This window comes from Mirounga angustirostris, unplaced genomic scaffold (genome assembly GCF_029215605.1).
Source record: "Mirounga angustirostris isolate CCGP_5_RB_7025 unplaced genomic scaffold, mMirAng1.0.hap1 SCAF_7, whole genome shotgun sequence".
NCBI lineage: Eukaryota > Metazoa > Chordata > Mammalia > Carnivora > Phocidae > Mirounga > Mirounga angustirostris.
The window spans coordinates 104,348,734-104,373,098 of record NW_026991715.1 but is presented as its reverse complement, the minus strand read 5'-3'; the positions used below and the strand labels follow the sequence as shown (position 1 = coordinate 104,373,098).

The following is a 24,365-nucleotide window of genomic DNA, read 5'->3' as shown; positions in this document are numbered from 1 at the left end:
CATTTATGTCCACACCCAGACAAGCACCCTCACTGCGGTCACATGATGGCTGGAACACCCCCACACCTTACTCCAAAACTTCATCCCCTCATCTTCAGATCCCTTGCCAAAAGGGTCTTTGAGCTCTCACTGGCTCTGATGGGGTCAAGGTCTCCACTCCTAGAGCCACAAGGGACGGTCAGCCTGGGTCTGGGAGGTGGGGAACTCGGGGGACAGCTGTGGGGACCAGGGGAAGTTGAACAGAGGCTAGGGGCCCAAACAAGATGCACTCGTGTGTGTGCACGTGCAAGCATGTGTGCGTGGGCATGTGTATGTGTGCATAATTGCACATGTGTATGCGTGTGTGAGTGTAAAGTGTAGAAACCATTTGCCAAAACATTTACAGTAATGTTCTCTCTGGATAGTGGAATAAAGGGCGATTTCCCTTTTGTTCTCTGTACCTTTCCATAGCTTTACCAGAGGAACAATTTACTTTGATAATTTCTTCAAAAGCTATTTCCTTCTGTGTAGTGATTAAATAATGCAAATAATATATAGTTATTTTAAGTATATTTCTTTTTGAGATTCTTGGGCTAGACATCAGAGGACTCAGTCCTGGTTCTAGCTCTGAGTGACCATGGTCATGTCATTTATTTGGCCTTGGTTTCCCCATCTGCGAAATGAGGGAAGGGCCACACAACCTCTCCAAGCACCTTCCAGCTTATTCTGAATGCCTCCCTTCTGTATACGCCCAGCAAGCAAATCAGCTGGGTTCAAGGGGACCAGCTTGAACACAAAGAGAATAATTGTTTCTAAATAGATATCCATCCTGAATGCAAATGGGTACATTCATGGAGTTGAAAAAATGTCTTCACAAGTTGAATATACTCCCCAGAGCCCCAAAGAGAGCACCCCTCCTCAGCAGAGACCAGCTAACCTCAGCCATGGAAAGGGCTTCCTACCCTTAGAAGGAAGAATTGACATTACTGAGTGGACCTACTATGTGTCAGACCCAATACAAAGTGCAATACACAGTCTAAACTCGTAACACTTGTGGTTACCATCATTTGCATGACAAATAACTAGATACTGAAGATGCTTGAAGTGTTACTTATTGCCACTCTGTTATTAAAGGCTAGTTTATGACCCACCTGCCCATAAAGATCCTTGAAGGGAAGAAATGCTCTTTATTCATCCTGGACCTCACTTCAGACCTACTGGATCAAAATCTCTGGGGCTGGGACCCAGGAATCTGCATTTGAAGGCTCACTCTAGGTGACTCAGGCCCAGTAAAGCTTGAGCATCACTGGCTGTCTAAGCAAACCTTTGCCTGCTCAGTGGCTCCAGACTTCTTCCTTTCTAAATCTCTAGGCTTCCAACAGAGCAGCACCTGGAAGGGGTAAAGTTGGCAGTCCCCTAGACTGAGCAAAAGAACATTCTAAAGTTTTCAGGTGACAATAAACGACTGAACTTTTATACCTGGAGCTGGTCCAGCTGTTTAGGGACAAGTTCTCCAGCTTAACTTGAGAGAAAACAGCTCTAGACTGAATACCTTTTTTTTCTTTTCACTGCTTCATTCAAACTCTGGAATTTAATTGAAGATCTGTATTCATTGGAGTTTGTTCCCTGCCCTTTTCCCCACCTTCTCTGCTTCCCCTTCTCGTGGATCCGGTCCTTTCCGCAGTATCGGGGGCAGGTGGAGATTCATATGGGTCCCCCTTCCTTCCCTGCCTTTCTAGGGCACAAATGGTCAGCCTCTGATGTGATGGTTTATAGTCTGTGAGCCTCTTCATTCTGATACACAAGGAAAATTCCTGTTGATGCTAATTGTACCAGTGGCCAAGACTTATAGGCCAAGAGCCCATGGCCCTGCCTGCAGGTTCCCTTTCCTTCTGCACAGCAAGCTCATGGGGCCAACAGCCTACCACACCCCACTCCCGGAGCCCACAAGTACCCACTCTGGCTCGGTCTCCAACATCGCTAGGAGTTCTCTGCATGAAGAAATACTTCCAGCAAACCCTGGGCTCTGGGTGTGATAGAGTCACTTTCAGAAGTTGCATCTCAAAGGCCAGATAGATATTTCCCCCTACCTGATAGGATTCTTGTGTTAAAATGAGCTGGGGCAGGTAAAGCCCATAACACATGCCCAGCACGCAGTAATTTCTCAACAAGTGGTAGCTACTGTTGCTTATATGATTGTTATTCTTTTTTTTTTTTTAAAGATTTTATTTATTTATTTGACAGAGAGAGACACCGTGAGAGAGGGAATACAAGCAGGGGGAGTGGGAGAGGGAGAAGCAGGCTTCCCGCGGAGCAGGGAGCCCCATGCGGGGCTCCATCCCAGGACCCCGGGATCATGACCCAAGCCGAAGCCAGACGCTTAACGACTGAGCCACCCAGGCGCCCCATGATTGTTATTCTTCCAGCCACTGTTTTTTCAGGGCTATTTGTATGAGAAAAAAAAACAAAAAGGAATCATTTATATCAATTGGCAAGTGAAGGGTTGAAAGTATCACTGAGAGATCAGCTAGGAAAATCTATACCTATATATTCCAGATACTGAGAAATCTGGTGTGTGTTTTTAAGGTGATACAAAATATTGACAATAACTAATATTTACTGGGAGCTTTCTAGGTGCCAAAGTCTCATTTAATCCTTATAACAACCTGATGGGGTAAATACTATTAAAATCCCCATCTTACAGATAAACAGTTGAGAGCTTAAATAAATGAAATAACTTTGCCCAAGGTCACAAAGCCAGGAAGTGGCAGGAACTAGAATTTGATCTGAAGCTTAATAAGCTACTTCCTGAGGTTCAGCTGGCATCTCTCATGCTCTTTGGAGTCTATATACGCACTTGCATTTTCTCTCTCTCTCTCTGTCTCTCTCTCAATCTAACAGTTGGTTGCCATCATGGGATCAAAAACATAAACTTTGCAGTACTTAAAGACAATTATTGGATCAGGTCTCCCACCCTTCCACTTGGAAGAATTGAGACTCAAGCCTGAGCTCACTTGAGGCTCCCGAGGACAAGTTAGCAGGAGAGATGTAGTCCTTGGATCCAATTCCAGAGAAGGACTCATGTTTGTACTGTGTGGTAGCACACAGCCCAAAATGACTTCTGCCTCTCTAGATCTCTGTCCCCAGCCCACCGAGGTTTGCCCAGAAATTCTTGTGATTTGGTTTAGCAGTGAGGTCAGCCTGCAGCCAGATTCGGGTTATCTGGGAGATGAAAAGCATCAACTTTTGAGTCAAACTGCTTCTGCTCTAATCTCAACTCTGGGCAACCTTTAGCAAGTTTATTGATGTCTCTTATCCTCAGTTTTCTCATCAGTAAATTGGAGCCAACAACGTCTGCCCCAAAAGTTCTGTTTAGAGAATTAAGTAAGATGATGCCTGTGAATTAGCTTGGCACATGCTTGGTGCAGAACTGTACTCATAGTTAATTCAAATAGGGCCATGGGAAGAAGGCAATGCTTACCTTTAAATGGAGAGCACTCCAAAGGGCTAGGAGATATTTGGAAGCCCTTCCAAAAACTTGCAATTCATACCATGTGGCTAATAGCCATTTTATCAGGTGCTCCTGTCTAGACGTTTCCACAAAATCTTCCCCGTATCCCCTACCCACAAGCACTTACCAGGGAAGTCCCACAAAAGGCAAGGGAAAAAAAAAAAAAAAAGAAAAACAAGGCTCCTCCTCCTTCTCCCTTCATCTTTTCAGGACTCCTGAGGCAACCTTCCAAATTTGTCGGGTTGGTGTCCAATAAATAGCTGAGAAACGCTGGGCATTTCCTGTCCCGGCATTCTTCAATGCACGGCAGAGATAGGCAAAGAAAACTGCCTCTTTCTCACACTCCTCCCTCCTTTGCCATGCCCACAGGACCCACGGGGATGCCACACTCCCTTCCCAAGCATGCCCACCCACCCTCATCCTAGGGCCCTTCGCTGTCATCTCTGTCAGAGAATGGAAATGAGAAGGCAGAAATTGTCCTCTGACATCACTTCCTCGCCTTGCTCCCCAGGGGCCCAGTCTGTCCTCTCCAAAGTTGGGCTCTAATACCAGATATAATTTTTAGATGCCCCCAAGGAGAAAGGTTCCCACCACTTCCTTTAGACCTTTCTGAACTTGGTGGCCATCGCAAGTGAAAAGCCCCCAAAAAAGGTTGAATGGTTTGGTTCAGAGAGCACAGAAGAGGAAGAAGAGAAAGGCTGGAGAAATTTGAGACCTATGTCATGTATTTATTTGTTTCCTTATTTAACTCACGTTCATGTTCAATGTCAGACACAACTCTCTGCATCCTCAGATGCATATTCCCGTTATTCATCTTAGACCGTGAGCTCCAGGAAGACAGGATAAGGCCAGCGTCCACTCACTTTACTCAGTTCAAGGGTTGCTCCATGATGAAAGGGAAAGCACTGGATTCATTCTGTTGCCCAAGAGTGAAAGAGGTTACACTGAGATAGAGTTAGCGGGAGAGAGGCTCAGCAAACAAAAATAAGAAGTAACAGGCTGCAGGGCGCCTGGGTGGCTCAGTTGGTTAAGCGACTGCCTTCGGCTCAGGTCATGATCCTGGAGTCCCTGGATCGAGTCCCGCGTCGGGCTCCCTGCTCGGCAGGGAGTCTGCTTCTCCCTCTGACCCTCCCCCCCTCTCATGTGCTCTCTCTCTCTCTCAAATAAATAAATAAAATCTTTAAAAAAAAAAAAGAAGAAGAAGAAGTAACAGGCTGCAGATCAATTGATCAAGGGGCCCTGCCAGGAACTTGGCACTGAGGAAGCTCCTATAAGGAATTCAGGAAAAGAGTGGAGTAAAGTAATGTGTCCACAGCACTCAGTAGATCCTCAACAAGGTCCAGGACCCAAAAAGCTAAAGAACCAGTGGTAAGGGGTAGCCCTTTTCTTTATGTAATGTGGGGGGTGGGGGGGTAAGATTAATACATGTAAAATCACAAAGGACATCAGTAATAATAATACATGTTTTGATTGTGTTTTTTACGAGCCAGGTCCCATCCTAAGGGTTACAGACTATAGCTCCTTTAATTCTCACAACGACCCAGTATGGGCCTTATCTCAAGAAATAGGATGCATTATCTGCAGTTCTCAGGTGAAAAAAATGGAGACTGAAAGAGGTTCCGTAGCTCGCCCAAGGTCACGCATCCCATCCACTCTCACTGAGACTCAAAACTCAGAGCCTGTGCCGGACTGCACAAACAGAGGCAAGAAAACAAAACAAAACAACAAAAAACAAAAAACCAGTGGCGAAAAACAGTCATGGCGATGGCGTCAAATCTCTGGGCTCCTAACCCTGGCTCTGCCTTTGGCAAATCCCTTCTCCTTTCTGGGCCTTTGTGTTCCCACGTGTAAAATAACAGTATTGAACTACATCAAGGGTCAACAAACATTTTCTATAAAGGGTCAGAGAGTAAATATTTTACGTTTTGCCGGACAGGCCGTCCTACCACAGCTACTCAGCTCAGCCATTGTAGCATGAGAGTACCCACAGGCCAAACATGAGCGAATGAGCCTGGCTGTGTTCCAATAAAACTTTACGGACAAAAACAGGCACACGCCAGGTTTGTTTCACCGGCTAGAGTTTGCTGACCCCTGAACTAGATGCTCTCCAGGGTCCTTCTGACTCTGACATCGCGGAAGTGGGTGATCCTGACTATAACAGAAGAGCCCAGAGGGGCCAGTGACTGAAAAGCCAGCTGTAAGGAGCCTATTGCCATAAATTTTGTTTTGTGATGTTGCACGTTAACCTTTGGCGGTTTTAACAAATGTGGTTGGAAAGTAAATCCTGGCAGCGGCAATACATAGGCACCCTGGGAGAGCTTTAGCCCCAGTAAAACCTCCAACAGCTCCCTGCCCTAGATCTTTGTTGTGGACAATGGCATTGGTCTTGGGGAGAGCCCAGTGCAAACACAGCCACCCACCTTCAAACCAGATCACAGCCTGGAGGCTCTTTCTACAGAAATCTTGGGACCACCACAGATTCCTGGGCAAAATGATGGGCAAAGCCACAGCCATAAAGGGACAGCCAGAGTCATTTGAGAAAACAACACACACCCCCCTTGGCCCTCGGGTCTGCAACGCCTCGGATTGGCGTCGGCAACCTGTTTACCTTGTCCTACCAGAGTTGCTGCTGGGGCAAAAGGAAGAAGGGACCAGTTCCCCGGTTCCAGAGTCAGCGGGTTTTCACACTCCACGTTCTGGCACCCTGTGCGTTCACACCCCAGCCCCCAATTCAGGGTTCCCGGGTTCTCCCAGAGCACGTGCCATGAATTCAGCCCCTGGATGACTTGGCAATTAATCGTCACCAGCCTGCTGCAAAAAGGACTGCTACAGAGCTCTCTCTACCTTACCGGGAAATGCTGTGCTACGGGAAGTTCTGGGCCGGGGAGCCCGCATCAAAGATTGACAAACTGTAATTACCAGGGAGGACAGGTTTGCCCCGAGGGAGCTGAAATCTCTCAGTCCTGGGATCCTCTGACCTGCCGTCTTTGGAGGCAGAGGAAATGCCTCTGCTGTAGCCAGCGTCCCCTGCCCAGGAGAAAGGGGGCTTCTCATCTCTCCCATCTGGGCTACATCAAGGGTAAAAATTCTCCTTCAAGTCCCCGAGACCTCAGTCTACCTCATGAAGCAGATGCCTCACATGTCCAGTTCTATTTCGTGTGTAGCCTCATTCACTGGGTGCATTGTATTCCATCTCTGCCACCTGCTAGCCCTGCAGCCTTGGGCAACCACTCTGAGACTCAGTTTCCTTATCTAGAAAGTGTCAATCATAATAGCATCCACCTCACAATATTATTACCAGGATTAAATCAGATACTGTATATAAGGCATTTGGGGCACAATGCCTAGCATCTAGTAAGCCCTTAGTAACTCTTGGCTGATACTATTACTATTACTCTGTCCTAGGCACTTTACACACATTATCACACATTTAATCCTCAACTCAGCCCAATCTGAGTTAGGGACTGTCAAAATCTTCATTTCACAGGTGAGGAAACTGGGGCTGAGAGTGATTAAGTGACTTGCCCAAGGACACACAGCTAATAAATTAGTGGAACTGGGACATAACCCAGGTCTGTTTGATGCTAGAGTTCACTTTATTATCTTGCCCAAGGTCATATTAATAGCTATTAAATGAGGGAAACAGGGGGCATCTGGGTGGCTCAGTCGGTTAAGCGTCTGCCTTGGGCTCAGGTCATGATCCTGGGGTACTGGGATAGAGCCCCCCGCATCATCGGCTCCATAATCAGCAGGGAGCCTGCTTCTCCCACTCCCTCTGCCACTCCCCCTGCTTGTGCTCTCTTGCTCTCTCTCTGTCAAATAAAGAAATAAAATCTTTAAAAAAAAAAATTAAGGAAGCAGAATTAGAATCCAAGCCGGCTCTCAAATCCTCAGCAGAGCAAGTCCTGGTCTGGAAGGCAACGAAGCCTGACCTAAGGAGTCCCTCTGCAGAGCCCTCTCGCCTGGCCAGCTCTGCCTTGCCGTCCCCACGCCGACCTCTGCTTTGCTCAGGACCCTGATCACATTCTGTTTTCTGCTGTGATTTCCTTCAGGGCTAACACTGAACCTTCTGCCACTTTTTTTTTTTTTTTTCTTTTTTTTTTAATCTCAGTCTGCTGCAGAGAGAAGGATGCAAGCTTTGGAACCAGACAACAATGCTTCGAATACCAATGCTGCTTACTCAGTGAATGAACCTCTCTGGACTTCAGTTTCCTCATTTGTAAAATGGGGACAATTCTTACCTTGCACTGTTGTGAAGCTTTGAGTAAATGCTCATGGAGTACATAGCACAGGGCCTGGCACATAGCAGGTTCCTCTCTGAAGGGTGCTTCACCATTGTCATCCTCTCTCACAGACCCTAGCTCAGGGCTAGGGCATCGCTTGCTTGATTTAATTCATCTTTGATTTGCCCACAGCACCTAGCATGGTGCCTTACACAGAGCAGATGTTCCTGTGTGAGGCTGGTTGAGAGAGCTAGAGAGGGAACACCATGCAAAACTGCATGGTAACAGGTGAGAGACCTCCCCCCATCGAGTCTCTAAGCTGATCTCAGAACTTCCCATAGCCCTGGTCTCCCCACAGGTCAAACTCAGTGACAGCCTCTCCTAGATGGCTCACAGAAATGGGAGTTTGCAACATCAGAGGTTTCTAATGTAATCAGATGGATAATGAAAAGGTTCTTCTTCCCCAAGCCTCGAGTGAGTCAGAGCTTTATGCTTGGCTTTGCCCCAGGGAGTACCGAGAAAATGAAATATCGTCTGTATCCTCATGACACCTAAACAAATGGTCAATTCCATGGGTCAAATATCAGCCAGAGGGGTTAAGAGGCATATCCAGCGAAGGGAAGGGAGGAGCAGCAAGAAAAGGACCATTAGCAAAGGTTGCTTAGTGGGGTCCTGGTACATGGCTGCTATTAAGGCTAATACCTGTTTGCCTTATGGCGGGATGTTTGTTTTGCCTTTGTGAAAGACACCAGTAAATGACAATATGTCTGAAATCTACATGGATTTTGAACCTTTTGATCTGGCTCAATAATCTCTTCTGCATTCTGATGCCTGAACCAAGTCATGAGTGGCTATCGTGTGTGGCTTCCCTTTGGGCAGAGGAAGGAGCACTGCTCTGGGGTCTGGGGAAACGGAGTTTGATATCCAATTCCACACGTAACTATCTATGGGAGTTTACCACTTCCCTCTGCCTCCTAGACCACCTCCCAAATGGGAAAATGGGCAAGTGAAATTTCTGATAGCTCTTGAGGAGTTAAATCGCTATAAACCTGTGAATCTCATATTTTAAAATCTTCAGATACAACTTAAGGAAATTTAATTGAAACAGGGGGAAAAAATCTGTTTTCAGGGTTGTCTCTACCACACATTTCTTAATCTCAAGGAACCCTTGAAATTGTGTATTTTGTGCATTTGAGAATCTCTGCATTTGGGTGGGAGAAGATTAAAGCCTTAGATTAAAACCTTAGATAGGTGTGTGATAACCATGTATTTATATTTTGTATTATATGTATTATATTTTATATTATCTATTAAATGTATTTATATTTTGTATTATATGTTTATATAATAAAAAAGAGGTTAAGAACCTACCTCTAGGTTGAGGAGTTTAAATGTAAATCACCCTGAGTGACTTCCTGGTTCCCCACCCCAGTAACCCCAGGTTATAGTGATTATCAAGGGCAGACAGTGGGAAGCCCTAGATGCCAGCTTCTGGACGAGAGGAAAAGAAGGCATCAAGCTTTACCTTTCAATCTACGGCTGTCACTATGTTGCTCTGCCACAAGTCTAACAACCACATGATCTCAGGAATGTACTAACTCTTGGAACCAGGGTTTTCTCATCTGTCAATGGACAATGGTTACACCCCTCTCAAAGCATTGTTGTGAAGAATAAAAGAAAATGAGTAAATGCTTGGCTCTCAGTAGAAGCTCAATAAATGTGAATTCTTTCCTAGTACTAGTCACTCAGGTCCCAAAAGTTTACTACTTGGAAGACAGGTCCCTCTTCAACAATCAATCCACTCCCTTCCTCAAATGTAAATTGGGAGAGTCACTTTGGAACACAGGATGGAGGTTCCCCCAAAAAATTAAAAACAGAACTACCATATGACCCAGCAATTCCACTTCTGGTTATATAGCCAGAGCCAATGAAAATATGATATCAAAAAGATATCTGCACATCCATGTTCATTGCAGCATTGTTCTTGAGAGCCAAGATATGGAAACAACCTAAGGGTCCATCAACTGGTAGATGGATAAAAAAGATACAGTATATATATATATATACACAATGGGATATTATTTAGCCAAGAGAAAGAAGGAAATCCTGCCACTTGCTACAACATGGATGAAACTTGAGGGCATTATGCTAAGTGAAGTAAGATAAAGAGAGAGAAATACTATATGATGTAGCTTATATGTGGAATCTAAAAGCCAGAGGTTGGGGACAGTGGAATGGGAAGATGTTGATCAAAGGGTACAAACTTACAGTTATAAGATAAATAAGTTCTGGGGATCTAACGTACAGCATGGTAATTATAGTTAATAATACTGTATTATCTACTTGAAAGTTGCTAAGAGTAGATCTTAAATGTTCTCACCACAGGAAAGACATGATATTTATGTGACATGATGAAGATGTTTGCTAACACTATGATGGTAATCATTTTGCAATATATATCAAATCAGCACATTGTATACCTTAAACTCATACAAAGTTATATGTCAGTTATATCTCAATAAATCTGGAGGAAAAAATCCACCCCCTTGAGTGCTTCCAGGGGAAAAGTGTGACACAGCTGCTCAGTGCTCAACTTTAGATAGACCTGCAGTTGGATCAAGTTCCTAGCTTCTCTCCATGATGGCTATGTGGACTTGGGCAAAGGGTTAAACTTCGCTGTACCTTGTCCCATCCACAAAATGGAAATGATGATGAGAATAGCCCTTCTTTCTTAGGATTATGAGAAAATGCAAAATATATTTAGCGCACTGTTTGGGACATCACAAGTGTTGAATAAATGTCAACTACCATAAGGCTCTCCCTCTGCCCATATCTTCTCTCCTAAGTACCATATGCCCACCTTTAGGAGTGTGTCCCTATAACTGAATGTCCAACATGAATGTCAGACAGAAAAGGAAAAAAATCAATAAATAATCCAGATTTCGCAAGTCTTTTCCCCAAATGCCTGGAGGTCTCTTCCACGGCCACCACCACCACCCCCCTCACCCCATATAGCCCAGTAACTTGTCCCTCATTTCTTTCAGATCTTGACTCAAACTTGTCATTTCAGTGACATTTAAAATTGCAAATACCCCTCCCCACAACACACACACACACACACACACACCCCATTCCATTTCCCCCTCCTTGCTTTATTTTCTGTTACAACTGTCAGCACAGGACACACCTCATAACTGGCTCACTTATTTATTGTCTGTCTCCTCCCAGTAGAGTGTAAGCTCCTGGAGGGCAGGAGGTCTTTGTCTCCTTGGTTCACTTGCTATGCCCCCAGCGCAGGCAGCTGGGGACTCGTTAACAATTTGTCGAATGAATAAGTGAATGAGTGAGTGAGTGAGTGAGTGAGTGAATAAACGAATGAAGAGAAGCCTCTGGACTTTATTAGGAGACCAGAGAGGTTTCACAAGGAGGTAAAGGCGAGAAGGGGTGGGGAATGTCTCCCATCTGACTCAAATCCCTCTCACCTGCCTAACCTTGCAATCCTTTTAGGCGCCACACAAGTTGCATATCCCCCTAAATCTGGGTGCTGACTCCAGACGCCCCCCATTAGCGGCAAACACCCCATGCCACTTCTGAGACTGAAGGGAGACTAGAAGGGGCAAGAATCCCAGAGGGCCAACCCAAGGTGGGGGGCGGGGGTCCCTACGCTCAGGCTGCTCCTAACCCCTTCCCCAGCCGGAGGCTCGCGTCGGTTGGGGGTGGGGGCAGCGGGGGCCGGGGGGGGGGCGGGGGGGGCGCGCGTCCGGCCCCCCGGGGGCGGCCCAGGGCGGCGACGTCGGGGCTGCGGGCGCCTTCGCTGGACCCGCATTGCCCCCTAGTGCCGCGCGGAGTCAGGGCGCCGGGCTCCCCCGCCTGATGTCACCGCCGTGCATCAGCCCGGAGGCGGCTCGTTGCAAGCAGACCCTCCTCGGCGCTGGCTGGGCTGGGCGCCGCTGCCCGCACACGCGCCGCGGGCCGGGCCGAGCCGAGCCGAGCCGGGCGCCCCCCGCCCGCCGCCCCTCCCCCGCCGCTCCCCGCCCGCCCGGCCCGGCGCGCCTGACGTGGACCATTAAACTTGGAGCGGCCGCCTCGGCCCCTCTCGCCGCCGCCTCCCTCTGACAGCCAGCGAGCGGGCGGCTCAGTGCAGGCAGGCAGGAGACGCGCCGCCGGGCTGCGCTGCCCCGGGCAGGGGAGATGACTCCTCGCCGGGAGGGCGCCTCTGGGAAGAAGACCGCGGGCGAAGCAAAGTTGCAGGGCAGCTGAGGAGCTTGGCCGCAGCCCTTCCAGCCCGCTCACCCCAGGCTATGGAGGGCCGACTCTAAAATGAATCCCGATCTGGACACCGGCCACAACACATCAGCACCTGCCCGCTGGGGCGAGTTGAAAAATGCCAACTTCACTGGCCCCAACCAGACCTCGAGCAACTCCACACTGCCCCAGCTGGACATCAGCAGGGCCATCTCCGTGGGCCTGGTGCTGGGCGCCTTCATCCTCTTTGCCATCGTGGGCAACATCGTCGTCATCTTGTCGGTGGCCTGCAACCGTCACCTGCGGACGCCCACCAACTACTTCATCGTCAACCTGGCCATTGCCGACCTGCTGCTGAGCTTCACCGTGCTGCCCTTCTCCGCCGCCCTGGAGGTGCTCGGCTACTGGGTGCTGGGACGGATCTTCTGTGACATCTGGGCTGCCGTGGATGTCCTGTGCTGCACGGCCTCCATTCTGAGCCTGTGTGCCATCTCCATCGATCGCTACATTGGGGTGCGCTATTCCCTGCAGTACCCCACGCTGGTCACCCGGAGGAAGGCCATCTTGGCGCTCCTCAGTGTCTGGGTCTTGTCCACGGTCATCTCCATCGGGCCCCTCCTTGGGTGGAAGGAGCCAGCGCCCAACGATGACAAGGAATGTGGGGTCACTGAAGAACCCTTCTATGCCCTCTTCTCTTCCCTGGGCTCCTTCTACATCCCTCTGGCGGTCATTCTGGTCATGTACTGTCGCGTCTACATCGTTGCCAAGAGGACCACCAAGAACCTGGAGGCCGGCGTCATGAAAGAGATGTCCAACTCCAAGGAGCTGACTCTGAGGATCCACTCCAAGAACTTTCATGAGGACACCCTCAGCAGTACCAAGGCCAAGGGCCACAACCCCAGGAGTTCCATAGCTGTCAAACTTTTTAAGTTCTCCAGGGAAAAGAAAGCAGCCAAGACCTTGGGCATTGTGGTCGGTATGTTCATCTTGTGCTGGCTACCCTTCTTCATCGCTCTACCACTTGGTAAGTTGGGGACTGGCGGAGGGGAACTGGGTATTTTCAGATCTCGGGTCTGCTGCGGAGCTTACTGTAAAGTTTTTTGTGGGTTTTGTTTTTTATGCAGTCTGTGTGTGTTTGGAGATTAGAGAATACTGTTTGTTCTGCAAAGGCTTTGCAGACTGGGGAAGCTGGCTAAGAACCAACTCAGGTGTGAGTGGAACATACTAAGTAAGGTGCTAGTCGCTTGAAAGAGAACCACAGGAAGAAAATCTGGTACGTGGAATGACTCATTCAGCAGCGTCAGTTTAATAATTAAGAAGGACACTGGACTTGAACATCACACCAGCGTTATCTCAGTAGTAATGATGTGCCGGCTAAGGCAGCGTCACTAATGCAGCATACAAAATAGTTTGTAGTTACCGCAGACGCGGCGTTTGGGAAGCAGGCAGGCAGCTCGTACGCAGAAAGGCAGGTTTCATTCAGCATTTCCAGGGCCCTCGCAGAGACCCACGCTCCCCATGAGCTTTGCAGAGGCTGCGTCCTCCCCTCCTCCCTTCACTGCTTGCTCTCACCTCAATGTACTCCCTTCGTTATGAGTTAGGAAGAACATCTTAACAGCCGCGCCACCCCAGGCAGCCTCTGAGTTATCTAAAGCTTGAGATTTGAAAGAGAAGGAAGACAGAGGGTCACATGTTTTCAATTTTTACCCGAAAATGTTCCTAACTCCGGTGAGTCATGGAATACCCAGATTTAAATTACAGTGGTCCCTCACCTTAGGCTGACAGACACCAAATCGTGCTGGGATGAAATCGAGTTCTTCCTCTCCTATACAAATATGTCCATCTTCTTTTGTTTAGTGGTCTTACTAAGTTGTTCAAAAAGCTTCCTGGTTTTTCCTAAGAAGACAAGGTCTGGTTAGGAGGTAAACCTAGAGGAGGGTACCGTGATATGCTGTCCACATGGCTTGGGAAACACTTGTCCCTTCTCTGAGGCACTGATCTGCTGTGGTTTCCTCTCCCATCCCTGGGGGACACTCCAGAAAATGAATGGAGGGAGGTGATCATTGCAAAGTCATGTGCCATGATATCAGAAGAGGTAACGGCTGCCACATGCCATGGACCATGTATGCCTGCAATCACACCCAGGGCTCCGTTAGAACCGAACATAAGCAAATCCCTCAAATAACTAAAATTCTGCAGACACACTGCTTTCACCAGAAAAGGGTAAATGGAAAGAAAGCAAATTGACATCAGGAGTTTCCATTTAAAAAAGATAAAGGAAAAAAGGTGTTTAACCTACTCTCCATGTTGTCATTTCTGAGGCAGGCTTGCAAGTTCATGCCTTTTAGAAATATTTTTAGTCTGTTACGTGGGAAGCATTTGAAGCTGTACCTCCACCCCCCAGAGTGGTCACATCTCACTGCAGAGAAGCTTTCCTCTTTTCCCAAGGTCTTAGGGTCCTTTTGCAGGCTTGTTGGGTTAAAGTGGGTAACAGTTCACACTGCTTTGGGCTATATAAAGATCATGGTTGTATGTGGAAGTGATTTGGTCATGCATTAGCTATGGACCACTGGTCTGTGAGCCTCACTTTCTCCATCTGCAAAATAGGGCTAATTACTATTTGCTTCATGGGGTTTGCACTAATGCATGGAAAGGACTTAATGCAGCGTCTGGTGCACAGCAAAAGCTCAATGAAAGTTAGCTTCGTACTACAAACCAAATCCCAATTGCCCCTCAGTTATAACTGTGTTTCTCCTTCTCTACTCACTGGCCAATCCCACACCTGTTAAAGGCTTAGAACTGAGTTTTTCTCCTTTCTTCCTTCTGCCTCTGCCACCCAGCCTGCAGAGGCTATGACCAGAGCATCCTCAGGAAGGAGAAGGCCCTAGCAAGATGCAGGGAATGGATCAAAGGTTCAGGCTTTCACTTTAGGGGGCAATGGAAACAGGTCCAAATAGGTGAAGAGGCTGCCTGCATGCCGAAATGGAAAGAGCACTGCCCTGGGGATCAAGGGCAATAGAGTTCTCATGTGAGCTTTGCCATCAGTCCACTCTGTTACCCTAGGCTTGTTGCTTTACCTCTCTGGACTTCAGATCTCACTCCCAGGGAACAAGAGGGTTGGACTAAATCAAGGGCTCTCAAACTCTATTAAAGATCAGAATCATCTGTGGAACTTGATAAACATTCAGCTTCTTAGACATAATCCACAGATAATCTGATTCAGTAAATCGGATGGGTTCCAGGAATCCTCATGTTTAACTAGCCCACCAGGTGATTCTGAAGAGGTGGTCCACAGACGAGGCTTTGAGAATCACCGGCCAGAGGATCTCTCAGCTCCCTTCGGGCTCCAGCCTCCTGGACACCAAGGTTTTAAATGCTGCAAAGCTTAGCCCTTCCCCAGGCACGCGGTGGTGCAGGATGATGTGTCTTCTCTGTGGGTCCTGCTCTTCAAACTCACCCTTAGCTTCTTCTCACTCACCCTATCTCTGCTTTTCCTCCCTTTCTGTTCGTGACTGTCTGAGACCATAACCCCCGAATATCTCAGGTCCTTGGCTTCCATGGCCTGCTCTCAGAGCTTGTTTCTCCTCTCCCTGCCATGAAACCTGTCTGAATACCCCTGCCACTATCTCCCGGAGATGTCCCCAGGTGTTGTCCCTAAGCTACTCTGCCTGCATCTTCTCCCTTGGTTGCCCAAGCCTTGGCAGGTAAGAAATGTGGACTCCAGGCCTTGGCTTTGGGATGGACTTTGAAAGGTACTCAAGAACTTCAAACAGATAATGTGCTTAATTAGCATGTTCTTAATCATTTAGGAAGACCATCCCAGCAAAATGGAGATGTGGGTTTTTCTACTTCCCCTGAGTTCAAGTAACACCCAAACAATGGGAGCATGACGTAGAACAGTAACTCTTTTGGAGTCTGAACAAGATTCCAAATTCAAAATTTTCCATGAAATGCTTTTTGCTCACAAGGAGAGAAAGCAAATCTAGGGGGAGACAGTCATTGGCACATTGGCAAACAGGGAAGTGCAGGTAGAAGGAACTTCCAGTTAGCAACAGACTTCCAGGTGCCTGGATGGCATGAGATTTCCATAGCTGTGTTTGTCTTCTCTGTGGGAGAGAAGGGTTGGGATCCCCCCTGGGAAGGAAGGAAAATAGCCATGCCCTCTGCAGGGTCCTGGGCAGAGGCCCCATTTGTTTTCCTTCCTCCCTTATTTTTATTTTTGGGAACAGGGTTGGGCTGCCTGTGGGGCTGGGCCCCTCATCTCCTGTGGAGCTCTCCCCACCTGTAACACCCTCCCTACCTCCTCCCCACCCTTCCCCTGTGGCCTCAGACCAAGTCGGACCAGGGACCAGCTCTCACTTGGGAGCAGGGATGGACTCCACCAAACAAGGACCTCTTTATTCAGCCCCTGGAATTGGGCCATGGAGGGACAGGAAATAATTGGAATATAATACAGCAGCATTTCTACTCAATGGGCCATATGCAAGATGTCCAAGGAATCTTCAGCTGCCAGGCATTAGAGTGAAGGCTGGCTCCTACCCACGTGGGGAAGACCTGGTCAGGGTCTCAAGGAGTGGCTGGGCTACTAAGGATGTGCATTGCATTGCGGGGATAGATTGGAGTGAGGGAGGGGGAGGTGCACAGACAGCAGGAAGTACTGGGCAGCCAACTGGTAGCTGGGTTTAGTGCGTTGTTTAGAAAACACTGGAACCTTGCCTCGCTCCAGATCTTTCTTCCGTCTTTTAAAATGCTGAAAGGCACCAGGAAGCCATTATTGAACTAACTGCTTTCCCCTCCAAATAAATGAAGGTCAATTTCAAAGAAACAGTTGTGTTCTCATAGTACTGGGACCAAATAGGAATCCCTCTCTCCATTGATTTGTGTCTCTTGTCCTCTCATTCAAATCGAGGCTGATGAATTCCTGCACAGGGGAGGGTGAGGGTCTCAGAGATGACTCAGGACAGGGCCACCCCCACAAATACACACACTAACCCTTCAGCTCTGTTTTGAAACACGGGGATTTGAGGTGCTCACGAAGAAAGCAATTGGTTTGAGTGAGGGAGAAATTTTTATACACAGGGAATCCTTCCTGGAAAAGGAAAGTCCTTCTGAAGGAAAATACATTCAACTATTTATGAAATCATTAATAAAGACTTCTAACACACCTACTATGTGCTACATGGCTTCTGCCTGCAGGATGTTTACAGCCTCGTGAGATCATATTTTTATGAAGCAGGTACTATGTGCCAGACATTCTTCTAGGCTCTTTGCAGACATTATCTCATTAATCCTCACAGCTGCCCTGACAGGGGAGAATAATTGCTCCCTCTCTAAAGATGGATACGCAGGAGCTCAGAGAGGTTAGTCTTCTTGCCCCAGGTCACACAGCAAGTAAATGATAGAGCCAAGGGTTGAATCCCAGTCTGTCAGGACAGGCACATAGCTGTTCCACTGACTGCAGCTAGGAGATGTCTGGCCTTCTTGCTCCCTGGTTCCAATCTGCTCTCATAGCAAATGTGCCCCGAAACTCCAAAGCCACCTTGTCAAAAGCTGGGTATTGTACTTCTTTTACAAAGCCCTGTCTTTCTTCTGCTCCCCACTCACCCCTGCAAAAAGACTCACCCAGAAAATGTCAGGGAAGGTCATCCACATTCTAGCTCAGGGCTAGATTTGCTCCACACCTCCGGCACTGTGTAGGATGTGGGTCTCCCGATGCCCGGCCTTTCATCACCCCAGCCAGAGGAAAAAGTGGGACCTTGCCCTCCATCTGAGAATCTAGCTCTACATCTTGACTCATTCATTCATTCATTCATTCATTGAATAAATATGTATTGGATGCCTACTGCGTCCGGATATTGTGCTAGAGATACAGTGGTGAGCAAAACAGCTCTGTTCCATGTCCTCATAGGATTTAGTTCTAGTGGGAAACACAGATCATTTGAAAATCACATGCACACAAATAAACACGACCACAAATTGTAACAAGCGACCTAAAAGTAAAGGGGTGAGATGCTATTAAAAGTAAATAACAAGAGCCAGCATATCACAGGGGCCCCTGAGTGACATGGTGTGGAGGAGCTAACTCAGTGAAGGCTGCAGGTAGAAGGAGAGGGTCCGGGCAGAAGGAAGGGCCTGCCTGAGAGACCTGAGGCAGGATCTGGTGGGGAAGTAGCAAGGCTGGGGGAGGAGGGTGCAGGTGCAGGTCAGGGCTGCAGGTGTGGGCAGAGGCCAAGCCATGCAGGGATTTTAGGCCCCATCAAAGACTTAAGATTTTATCTTAAACTACACTGGCCACTACCCGAAGCATTTGAAGCAGACAAGAGATAACATCTGAGTTATGTCTTGAAACGATGAATCAGGCCTCTGTGTGGAGCATGAGTCCAAGGCATGACGGTTAGGAGGCCACAGGCCCAGGGAGAGCTGATGGTAATTTAGACTCAGACTGGGGGGCAGTGAAGGTGGAGAGAAATGGACAGATTCAAGGACTTGGGGATGGGTCAGTTATATGATTTAGGAGGGGTAGTGAGAACAAGAAATGTGTCTGGAATGACTCTGAAGTTTCTGGGTGATACAGGTATGATTCGTTGAGAGGCCAGCAAAGCACAGCCAAGAGGATTCCTCCCAGGACCTTCCTCAGACCCCAGCCATCAGGGTTCACGGGACAGCATGCTAGGAGTGATCTGCCAGACACCCTTCTGAGTAGACAGAATGTCCTGACCCAAAAACTGGGCACTGTGACCAACAACTGACCAGCTATTCATCAGAAACATCTGGCAGAGGGCTCTTCCCAAAAGCACAGATCCTTGGGCTCCACCACAGACTGACTATATCAGAATTTCTCATGAAGGGGTGAAGAATCCCAATTTTTAATAAGTTCCCAGGTGATACCTATGCAGCCAGCCTAGCACCAGTCCTCCCCATGCCTGGGAACCCCTGGAATGAGCACCCCATGGAGAGCCAAGAAAACTTGCTTATGCTTCCCCCAGTGCAGCCAGAAGCACCTCCAATCCTGCCCACCTTGGGCTAGTCCACGGGGAGGAAGGCAGAAGGCTGGCAGGAAGGAAAGTGAATTCTTTCAACTAGAGCTTCCCCGGAGAAGAGGAAGAGAATGGGTATTGCAGACACAGCTCTTCAGTGTAATGGGTACACTGCTCACCACTGAACTCCATGTATTGCCCATAATCCTCACAAACCCCTCTGCAGAGCAAGCATCATCATCCCTGTGTTTATAGGTGAGGGAACAAGAGATCAGAGAGGTTTGGTAACTGGCCCAAGGTCAAACAGCTAGTAAATGGTAGAGTCTATCAGACTCCACATTTGGCACTCAGTAAGCACTTGTTATCTCATTCCTGTTGTCACTGCAGCACTTTCTGAACATTTGTCTCGGGTCTGGTGCCCATGGGCCTAACATTTTTACTGGCTCGTGACAAAATAAGGAAAAAAAAAAAATGAGAAAAAGTCTGTGTTTTTCCAAATGTATTCAATATAAATGACTGTCCTTTCTATTTTGGGACACTGAAATAGCATTTCTTTGATGGAATGATGGTAATAAGTAGTGATGATAGTCATAGTCCTGTGTGTATTGTGTGTTTAATGTCCTATTTGGCAGAATAACAAGTTGTAGCCCTATGTCTATTTCCACCAAAAATGTTTTTGAAATTTTACTGTGATCTCCTAAAGTCCTGGCATCATGGAAGATACCCTGGTGGTGAGACACAGTAAATATTTGGGGGAGAAAGCGAGCAGTAAAGGAGGGAAGTAGGGCACCAGGGAGGGAGGGGATGGATAATGAGTTAGCCTCAGCTTTGCAGTGACATTCAAGGGACTGGGGCAGAAGGGCAGGAGGGGGAGGGATGGTGTGTGAAGGGTACAACAGGATGGGGGACCATTTGTGGAGGCACTGAGTCCTGCTGGGGCAAAACAGGCCACAGAAATGCCAACGGGTGTGGGTGGAGCTGCAGCGCCCTCCCAGATGGGCCCGTTCCGATCTATAATGCAGGAAATGCCTTTACCTGTGAGTGTGTGTGTGTGTGTGTGTGTCTCATAAAAATAACTGATAGCCGCTGGGCCACACTGGGAAATTGCTTTCTCCGGCATCTGCAGGATGTTTCCGCAGTCACTGTGCTCCCGGATCACGTCTGATAATAATAATACTAAGAGATCCCATTTATAAGGTCTTGCCGTGTGCCAGGCTCCCTGGGCTACCCAGGGCTGGGGGGTGCTTCTGTGCGTTCTCTCATTGACTCCTCTCCAAAGGCTTACAGAATGCACACTGTTATTGTCCCCATTTTACAGGTAAGGAAACTGAAGCTCAGAGAGGTTGAGTGATTTGCCTCAGGCCACCCAGCTGATGAGGGATAGAACCTGCATTCACATCTGGGCAATCAGATAATGCTAAAGCGTTATCACTGGGAGTACTCTAAGTGTGGAGCTCTGAGCTACAACTTATGGAACCCCAAAAAGGAGTTGGGGGAAACCAGAGTCTATTCAGAGAAGGAGGAAAGGAAGGGCAAGTGGCAGCCCATCGTTCGGCAACCGAGAGGCATCATGTCCTGGCAAGAACATAAAGAAATATAAAAATAATTGGGTCTTTCCCCTAGCAAGATAACTCAAAATTTCTCTTTTATTATGGTACTTCAGACATTTTGCAGCCTCCCAACTTATGATTGGTAATTTCACATAGTTTTTTAAGACTTTTATAAAATTTGAGGGTGCCTGGGTGGCTGTGTTTAAGCATCTGACTCTTGATTTCGGCTCAGGTCACGGTCTTGGGTCATGAGATTGAGGCCTACGTCAGGCTCCACGCTCAACAGAGTCTGCTTATCCCTCTCCCTATGCTCCTCCTGCTATTCTCTCTCTCTCTCAAATAAGTAAATAAAAAAAAAAAACTTTTATCAAATTTAGGAAAACATAAAACTTGGAAGACTTTTTCGCAATTTAGTTTAGTTTCTGGCTGGATATATTTCAGACCATGATTCACCTCTGCCACCCACATACATGTGGTCCCAGCACCATAGGACTTATCGTATCACGACTCAGCCTCTGGCCCTACCTCTTGATGTCACAAGTCCAGGTGAGTCAGCATCATGAACAAGAGAGTATCTCCAGAAGCTGTTTTCCACCTTGCAGTAACTGGCTAGAGATGACAAAGCTATACAGAAAGAAAAGTCTGCAAATTACATATATTTACTGAATAGAACCAAAATGAAATATATCTCAACTCTTAATAGCTCTCAAAAATGCTGATGGCCCCTTTCCTAACACCCATGTGAGGGGAAATAAGATAGAGGGAAGTCGGTGTGGAAACAGACAGTGGCCCTAATCAATTGCACTTAATAGATCTTACTTTTGAAAACTACAAAATCATACAACTATGAGGAAAATTCCTGTGTTCCCTCCCAGGGCCTTAGAGTTCCCATAAAGAGAGGAACCGTGGGGCACCTGGGTGGCTCAGTTGGTTAGGCAACCAATTCTTGATTTCAGCTCAGGTCATGATCTCGGGGTCCTGAGATCCTTTGTGCTCAGTAAGGAGTCTGCTTCTCTTTCTCTCTCTCTCTCTTTCCCTCTATCTCTGTGCCCCCCTAAAATAAATAAGTAAATCTTTAAAAAAGAGAGAGAGAGAGAGGAATGCTGAGGCTAAGCAGGTGCCCTTCATCCACACCCAAGCATGGCAGGGATGGCTCTCCCTAGAAACCTGGTGACTGATCGACTTACCTCTCTCCTCTACAAACTGTGAATGTCTTATAAGCAGTGACCACATCTTTCCTCGCTGCCTAACACAGGTGTTCACAAAAGCTAACTGAATGAGTAAATCGGCAGCACTATGAGTTTAGCGGGAGAATTAGGAGCATACTATAACTTGGATAGAATTAGCTGTCATTTCCCAAATACACCTTGCATCTTCCTTCCCCTGTGCGTTTGTTCAGATCGTTTCGCTCTACTAGAAATGCTCTTTCTGTACCCCCTGAATATCCCAATCCCGCCTACCTGTGAAACCCCGGTTCTGTGGACACCTTTCTCACGAAAGTTTTCTTGGTTCCCATGCCTTTCCTGGCAGTGAACCCTCCCTCTATCCCGTGTTTATCATGCCCGCTACATCTGTCCATGGGGATTAGGATAATGTGCACATCGTTGCCAGCGCTCTCGGGTTGTGGACCTCTGGAGGACAGGGTCCAGGTTTGACTCATCTCATCCTCCACGCCTAAAGACATGTATCCAGTAGACTCTCAGTAAAAATACCAATTGCAGCTATAATTCATACAGTGCATTCCAGGCTTTATCTACCATTTTCCCATCAGACAGGTATTAGGGTCTTGCCCATTTTATAAATACGGAAATGGGCTTAGAGGCATTAAATGACTTATCTCATTCCCAGAAACGATCACAGGCACATTGAAAGGAGATTGTCATGACTGCTTCTTAAAACCAAATGCCAGTTTGGGCCTGGTCATGGGGCCAATGAAGTAAGATGGGATATGTGAAGACCAGAGTGGACACAGGCAGGAGCTTGAAAATTGGACAGCGATTTCATTCTTTATTAAAAGGTTACCATTCCACCCACTCAGGGTGGAGACCTTGTCCAACTGACCCCATTTCCCCTCACCTTACCGGCCCTTGTCAAGGTCCTCTCACCTCTTGGAGGGATGTGGCCAGACCTGGTCCCCGTGGAAGAAGCGGAGGAGGAGACAATTCTGGGGACGTCATAGCAGGGTCAGATTAAGATCTTTAGAGGGGCCCAAGGTAATGAGAAGTGAATGCTTCTCCCATCTCCAATGTAATTCTAAATTAAAATACATACATGCACACACACGCACACACACATATGGGGCCCTAAGATAAATGTTAGGCCCACAACATTCTGGTTTATTCCATGAAGACTACTTTGATTCCTTTAATATCAAATTACTTCCCAAAAAAGTGGACATGTCACAGGTTTGCTACTGCTCTAAAGACTTACTGGGTCTGCTTGTCGGGCAATACAGCATTGCTTTACAATGAAGTGACCAGATGTCCCAACCCCCATTATGTCTGTTACCAAAACATGGTGATGATGATGATGATGATTATCATAACCCTCCTTACTCTCAAAACAAATTCATCACTCAAAGTTTGAGTGATACGAGTACCTCTGTATGTGAAACCCCTGAGTAAGAGCGTTTGCAGAAGAGTGTGCTCACTGAGGAGCCTGAGGGAGGGGAGAAGAGAGAATCTGGCACCCACAGCCTCAACCACTGGGAGAAAGAAGAAGAATGAAAATGAAGTGAGCAACAATTTCAGGAGGAAAGATGCAACTTCACATGTCTATTCTTTGTGGGCAAAAGGAGTCACTGTAAATGTTGACTTGAAATTATTAGATCTTCATTCAGCTAACGTACCCTGGTTCCACAAGTGATGGAGGTGGTGTCTGAAACCATGGCTGGCTGACCTTAAATACTTAGTAAATGAAGGAATGGATCCATCTCACCCAAGAGAAGTGGTGTAACCTGAAGGACACATATCTCTGGAATGCAGAGACAAGAGAAGAGGAAGGCTGAAATAATAAGATTTGGGGAGCAGAGGGGAGAGTGAGCTCTGAAGGACTCCTCAGGCTGGAATATCTGTAGGGGGAGGGGCATCTTCACTCCATCCATCACCCCCACTCCTGGCATGACAGCGTGAGTCAACCCAGGGTAGAGTGCTCACTGGCAGGCCTGTGTTCCTAGGACTCTGTCAAGAGTACATCTGCCCACACCCACCAGCAGCACATCTGAGCCCCCTTTGAACCCCCAAGCACCCCTCTGTTGTGAGTACACAAATTGTGCTATAAGCTTGCATCAAGGAAGAGTTCAGGCCAAATGTTCAGAAACAGAATATTCTAGCACACACAAGGGGACCATTCCTCACAGAGCCCCATTTCACTTTTTCTAGGGGTATCTGCTCACAGCATCTTGCTCCCCTGAAGCTGGGATGCATTTGGGGTTTGGCTTCGCATGATTTTTGAAATTCTTCTTTAAGATAGAGTTTCTTGCCAGGCTGACGTGCATTGCTCAGAGGCTGAGCTCAGCACCCTGGCTATGCCCCAGAAGGAGGTTAAAATGGGACCAAGGGCAAGCCAGGCTTACTGTCATTCACAGGCATGGGCCCCCGGGCTCACACCACCAGCACAGCCGGGCAGAGATCCAGGGAGGCAGCTGGTGGGGGGGAAGGAAGTTCTACCAACTGGAACAACAACAACAAAATTACATCTCCAATTTATATATTCAGGCCATAAATCGCCCCCTGGCATCAAGAGAAAGTGGTAGGGCCCCTCTCCCTGCTTGTAAGTACACCCTGACAGCATCCATTTGTGACTTCTTGTCCCCAATGCTTCAGAAGTTACCTTAACACAAGGGCTCTTGGGCTTTCTTGCTCCCTGGGCCCCTCTGGCA

General features: G+C 47.6%; 1 protein-coding gene across 1 annotated transcript in view; it reads left to right on the top strand.

The window, feature by feature from the left end:
• The first annotated feature begins 11,748 nt into the window (after positions 1 to 11,748).
• The window catches only part of ADRA1B (adrenoceptor alpha 1B), a 49,648-nt gene continuing 37,031 nt past the window's right edge, over positions 11,749 to 24,365 (top strand). The window contains exon 1 of the mRNA XM_045901957.2: positions 11,749 to 12,982. Coding sequence (XP_045757913.1) covers positions 12,034 to 12,982 — 949 coding nt within the window. The 5' untranslated portion in view covers positions 11,749 to 12,033. The remainder of the gene's footprint in view (positions 12,983 to 24,365) is intronic.